We start from the raw sequence: 6562 nt of genomic DNA, 5'->3' as shown, positions 1-6562 counted from the left end.
CATGTCTCAATGAGACTAATCTGTATAAATAAATAAAGGCATTTCACAATCATTACAGCTCTAAAGTCTAACATAACGAGAGAAAAAGGTGTGTATCACTGTTTTATAATCGTTGTTTGTAGAAGAATCCAGTTAGTTGGTAACGGTGCTCTGTGGCACACCTGTCCTTTTTGACAGAAAGACACACATGTTCAAAGTGCCAGAGTGAATACACTTTAGTTTGGGGTTTCAAGCTTGTTTCGCCACTGTAAGTCATAATATTTCTTATGGCATGAAAATGTACGCTTCACATTTAAATATAACCACAGCCACCACATGGTGGAGTGACAGCCAACAACCCACACCTGAAAATCAAAACTAAAATATGTAATACAGGAAGCACAACAAAACTAAGGTTTATATCTAAAATACTACAAATATTTGATTAGTATTAAACCCCAATTCTGATTAAATACTGTAAAACTGTGTTAATGGCATCTTCAAACATGCACTTCATATTCAATACTACGTCATACTGACGCAGTTAAAACATCACATTTGGGTGGGAGATTAACAACAAAATAATTTAGAATTCTTTTTGGATCCATATATTATTTGATTTATTTCATGAAAAAAAAAAAATGCTCAGCACATGAAGAATAAACAAATTAAAACAGACAACGAGCTGATGGATTGCATCAAGAAGATGCAATCCATCTTATTATATATTTGTTCTTTAAATGCAACAAGATAACAACGACCATTTCCTTTCCAGTTATACAATATAACTTCTTTGTAGACCTAACGTAATAATAACCTTACAAGATGTTTTGGCTGAAGAAACAGAGTATACAAATGTACAGTGCCATCAGAACAATTAATACTATGTAAGATACAATAAATAATCGTTAAATATTTAAATAAATATTTTGTTCAATAAAAGGCAAATATGTTCTGTTTATGTTTTAGTAACAGTAAGCATACAAAAACATACAAAAAAGAACTGCAACTTAATCATAAGTGAAGACTAAAAAGTGTATGCGTTCTTTATAATGACAATTTCATATAATCAAATAGATGAAATTGGACCCGCCACCTCCCCCAAACACATGGTGCCGACAGTGTTTTTGCAGGCTGGTGTGTTTGCGTCACCCTCTTAGTAGATGGCTTACGCTGATAGATACAAACAGTGCTGCGTGAAAGAAAACAGAACAGTGATGATAAAGATGTATATGGCATAGATGTGGCAGATTATACATTTTCACAATGACATATTCATTGGATATGTTAGCTGTATGAAAAACTCATCAAAGAATGTCACCTGTTGCTTCTGTGTGCAGTTTGGAGCCATCGGTGCTGGTCACTTTACATGAAATAAAGGTTTTCCTGCCTTCCCTCTTGTCCACAGTGGATTCAATCAACACAGTGCTGCCAAGTGGGATGGGGCTAGGGACAAGACAATTGTTTGCTAGAGCAATCTCACCATAAATGATAACATTCTGATTTTGTTTTTACTGATGTACTGGTGGGTAAGGTCAGCACAGTCGCTGAAAGTTTGACCCAAGCTTCAGAGCAGGGTTGCACAATTTATGGAAAATATGCCATATGTAACATCATAGTAGAAAATTGTGATTATATAGCCGGTCACATATCGATAAATACTTCAGTCTAAGAATGAAATGTCTTTCCTTGTAGCTAACGTGGCCCCAGATAGTTCATAGTCTACACAGGCAACGAACAAAAAGTAGGCACATTATTTCCACACCAGCAACAGTGTTTTTTTTTTTTTTCAAAATTTTACTCTGAAATTCAATCTAATTAGCCAAAGATAGCATGGACATATCGAGTCCAGATGCATGGCACCTGTCTTTTCTTTCTTTTTACAATATGTATATTTTTTTTGTTTGCTTAATTGATATTGCAATCACAATACATTTTCAATGAAATGCGCTGCCCTTCATCAATTGAATATCTAATTAGTCAAGTAAATATCCACATCATGCAATGGAAAGCTATGTTGTAACAATTCAGAAAAGCAACCTGAAGTTCTTAAAACTCTACGACTCTTACATCCAGACATTTTCTGTCAATACTAGAGCATAATGTTTTTTTATAAAAGTCACCAGATCATGTTATATTTGAGCGAATATTTAAAATGAAGGACTCTACTACATCTGACTCACTGAGACAGCTTTTTATAAGACATAACTGTTGCTTCTTCATCAAATGTGTCGCTCTCCTACCTGCGATAGTCGATGCTGAGGTTGGCAGTCACCACTGGAGCACAAAGCAGAGAGGCATGAGTGCCTGTAACGGTATCAATCATGGTGGCTATCGCCCCCCCGTGGACATGTCTGGGAGCACATGCAGATGTCTGTTAGACATTAAAGACAGCTTTTAAACTACAGCTTTCTTTTCAACATTAACGTTCAAAATTTAACTTTTTTTTTCTTTCATGCAGTACAAACTTGCCTACTACAACGAAGGTTATAACTCTAATTATTGTCCCCATGTGTAGCATTCAGCTATTATTATTGTGTCATGTTCAATATGGACTGCAGTTAAAAAGATGCAATATCAAAACAGGAAATGGCATTTATACACAGCCTTAAAAGACGTAATTTATCTTACCCTGGTGGGCCTTCCAGCAGATGCCCTGCTTGCAAAATGCACACACACTTCTGTTCATCTTTGCGCATAAAGAGAACGTACTCAAATGCTGCCCCAGGGTTTCTCACGTTACGGGTAAAAAGTCGTGCTTTTGACTGGATTATCTTACTGAGATACACTCCACCTATTGAGATGAATACACAAGTGAACATCCAGCAGTTATTAGGACATCCAGATTGTTTAAAAAAATTAAAAGCAGAAGCTGATAAAAAAAAAGCACAATAATGCAGGTATGTGCTATCTGAAGTAGGCAAATAAATGCAATATTATATTAATATTAATCATATCATTTTACATATCATATTAATTCACACTAGAAACATTACAGCCATAGACTTTTTGCCAGTTCTAAAACAAGGTTACCAAAATACAAATCAAAACCAGGTTAATACCAAAGTTAAATCACTGCATGTGAATATTTTTTCCTTCAACCAGTATTTAATAAACTGGACATATCAGTTTCTAAATATGGGCAACATTTGATTTATTTTGGTCCATTGGACATTTTCTTTGTTATTTTAGAAATTCTTATCCAACTAACAGTTATGTAATACGTCTCGGCTAAAAGTGCAGGTTTTTAGCTTCAGTTCAAACATATTCACATCCAAAGTGAATTTTCTTGTATGCTTGGAAAATTTGTATAATCAGCATATATAACTTTTTAATACATTGTTGAGAATCATTTGCGGATAACAAATGTCAAAAGTCTGGAACCATTCGGCATCATCAAGGAAAGTTGTGGTGGAAAAAATATTCAGAGTAAACAATCTGAGTAATCTGCGCAGTCAAAAGAGCAAATGTCCTTTAAGGCAGTTTGTTACAACAAGAGGTTGTTGTTGAATGGCTCAATATTACAATAATGTTAGAAGATTATATAGTAAAAAGTTGGTGTCATTCACTGTTGTTATGGAGAACATGCAAACTAACACAGAAAGTCTCTCGCCCCGGGTATTGAACCAGGAACCTTCTTGCTGTGAGGCAACAGCACTAACCACTAAGGCACCATGCTGCCAAACTTTGCAAATTATGTTTTTGATAACTGTCCATTATCACTGTAAAGTTCAGTTTTCATCTGCCTGTATCTGTCTGCTTTTACAAAACTACCAACTCAAAAAAACTGGAGCTTTCCTGGAAAGTCCAACTTTTCTTATTTTTTTAATCTCTGAGCTTACTTCACGTCAACCTGCTGTACCTAAGAGCTGGGTTCAATAGAAATGTATAAACCAGCTGTTGTAAACTGAACTGTAGAGACATGGTTGAACAGCCTTTGTAATATGTACATTCAGTATTTTGAACAAAGCATGACAAGGACATTTCATTAAGACACTAGCTTGGAAAAGTAAGGTAATATAGGCTATGGCTTAACTGATCCATATTTGCAGGAGTGACTCTATAAGTCCGTTGCCTAAAGCATCATGGTAGTTGCAGCGTCAACATTAAACTTTTTTTTCATAACACAACAAGCACCATGTCAGAAACCTTAAAAAAATGTTCTAGTTTAAAACTGTTTATGCTCAGTTTACCATTATTGTGTAACAAATATTGTATCTGTGCCCTTGAACATAATTTCAACTAAATAGTTGATCCCAAAATAAGGCAGAAAGATAAACAAATATCCCAATCCTTTTACCTGTAGCATACTTGAGGGATCGATTATAGCTTGGCAGTCTCTTCCACTGCCCACCTTGGCCTTCTTCTCCATCTGTTTTCACCTCACACTGACTGTCATAATATTTGTATAGCTGCATCATTTCTTCTCCCCATGAAGAGTTTGGCAGGCTGAAGTCCCGGGGCTTGAAAGAGAAGAAAGAGGGCAGCACCTGCCAAACAGAGGATGCATGGCAACCTATCAGCAAGTGATAATAGATACTGAGACTTAAAGGGGACCTATTATGGCATCTAATACCTATTTTAAACAGGCCTTGAATGTCTTGAATGATTGTTTTTGCTAAATTGATTAGAAATTCAGCCTCTGAGCCATGTCTTTATCATCCCATTCTCTAACCTCATTCTCTATGCAGGATTCTGAGTGGGCGGGGAGGCTATGATCATGAGGCACTGTGCTGATTGGCTGCCTGAATGACGCGATACACCGCTACGAAAAAATGGCAGAAGCTCCGGCCGGTGGAGTTGTTGTTCCGGCCAGGGTTAGTTGTGGGCATTTTCGTTACGTAACGAAAGGGAGCAGAATCTGAACGGCTCGTAGATCCACATCACACTGGACGGCTCATCCGGGCGGCTGTACAGACACTGCAGAATTTGGTTGCTTTCCTCCTTCTCTGAGTTGGCAGGCTGAGGGGAGACCACTTTATATATGTCAAAGCAAGAAAAAACGTGTTTTTCATAATAGGTCCCCTTTAATATAAGAGAAGATAATGTAATAGGACTTAACTGAAGACAAAAATACAAATACTTTCCCACATGCCAATAACTAGTAATAACATTTGTTAAAAATATTTTGGTAGTAATGTAAGACTGGTGGTTCAACTGGATTATTGAGGAGTATTTTGCAAATACAAATTCATAACAATTTTATGGCAGAATTAGTCAAACTGCCTCACCATGGACTCTTTTCTTGTCTTTTTCATCAAACTCTAATAAGACAATCACGAGTCAGTAACAAACTTCATTCTTAAGGCTTTTAACTGATGCCACGCCTTACTTGTTTGGATTTTATTATCCCATAGTGAAAGTAGACTACAAGCACAGAGAAAAGGCTGGAACTAGGGTTGCCACCCGTCCCATAAAATACGGAATTGTCCTTTATTTGAGAAAAAAATGTTGCGTCCCGTATTGAACTAATACGGGACACGATTTGTCCCGTATTTTCATTAACTTTTACACCATATTCTAGTTGAATTATTGAAATAAATTAACCTTTACACCATATTCTAGTTGAATTATTGAAATAAATTAACTTTTACACCATATTCTAGTTGAATTATTGAAATAAATTAACTTTTACACCATATTCTAGTTGAATTATTGAAATAAGTTAACTTTTACACCATATTCTAGTTGAATTATTGAAATAAATTAACTTTTACACCATATTCTAGTTGAATTATTGAAATAAATTAACTTTTACACCATATTCTTCACCTGTAGGCTATATTACATCTTGGCTGATGTGGACATACGTAGCATAGGAGGATATTTCAGTTGCTAGTATGGTTGTCTGTCTCTACAGTCATGAAAGTTCAATGCTATTAAAGCACTTTAAACTTTAAATCAAAGCATTTTGTTTTTTCATATAAAATAAACACATTTTTATTCAGTTTAGAAGTTTTGGGGCTTTTTTTTTTGGCTTCTGCGCTGCTGAAATCAGGGCGTCCCTTATTTCTATTTCTGAAAGGTGGCAACCCTAGCTGGAACAGAGGACCATAAAGCCAGCGCCAGCAACGTCAAACAGCACAAATACAAAACCCCATTGAGAAAGATGTTCATAACATCTTTCATAACACCCAGGTTGTGCTTCCACCTACCGCCATGGTCCGTAAGGAGGTCCTGAACATGCTGCTACACGGATGGCTGAGCTCAGTCTTCATGAATGGAACTGAACAGAGGCTTTGAAAACCTCTGAATATTCGACCCAGACTCCTTGCCATTTCGAGAAAAACAAAAAACTGTTTACAGAAACCTATTTGTCTTTCGCTTTTGCCAGAGTGCCTTAATTTTCTCCTGAAGATTTATGTAACTTGATGGTGTAACACAGTCGTTGAGTTACAAAAGTGTGAGCGGCTTCGTTAGCAAACTACATTTAACTGTGAACATTTAACAGCTGAAAATATACATTGTTTTCGCGTTTTTACATTCAGTTGTCTAGGATATTACCAATACGCCTTGATACTTTTCACTGTGACTATTCTACAGATGACTTTCCTGCGTCCCGATGTCACGACCAGGACCAGCA

At 36.4% G+C, this 6562-nt stretch overlaps 1 protein-coding gene across 1 annotated transcript; it reads right to left on the bottom strand.

Annotated features, from left to right (window-relative positions):
• them4 (thioesterase superfamily member 4) lies at window positions 1-6562 on the bottom strand. Its single transcript, XM_061718376.1, has 6 exons — window positions 6135-6562; window positions 4280-4469; window positions 2611-2773; window positions 2223-2333; window positions 1301-1425; window positions 1-1171 (listed from the first exon to the last, which is right to left on the bottom strand). The coding sequence occupies exons 1-6, from the start codon at window positions 6255-6257 to the stop codon at window positions 1128-1130; spliced, it is 756 nt and encodes a 251-aa protein (XP_061574360.1). The 5' UTR covers window positions 6258-6562; the 3' UTR covers window positions 1-1127.

The sequence above is a fragment of the Cololabis saira genome, chromosome 3 (genome assembly GCF_033807715.1).
Source record: "Cololabis saira isolate AMF1-May2022 chromosome 3, fColSai1.1, whole genome shotgun sequence".
NCBI classification, from domain to species: Eukaryota; Metazoa; Chordata; class Actinopteri; order Beloniformes; family Belonidae; genus Cololabis; species Cololabis saira.
This window is presented reverse-complemented; position numbering and strand designations above follow the sequence as displayed.

Excerpts from the sequence above, each read along its gene's own strand:
- them4 (XM_061718376.1), bottom strand. The coding sequence starts at position 6,257 with ATGGCAAGGAGTCTGGGTCGAATATTCAGAGGTTTTCAAAGCCTCTGT. Across the intron at positions 2,774-4,279 it reads ATCCCTCAAGTATGCTACAG|GTGGAGTGTATCTCAGTAAG; the intron begins GTAAAAGGATTG and ends TCATCTCAATAG. Across the intron at positions 1,172-1,300 it reads ACTGCACACAGAAGCAACAG|CACTGTTTGTATCTATCAGC; the intron begins GTGACATTCTTT and ends TCTTTCACGCAG.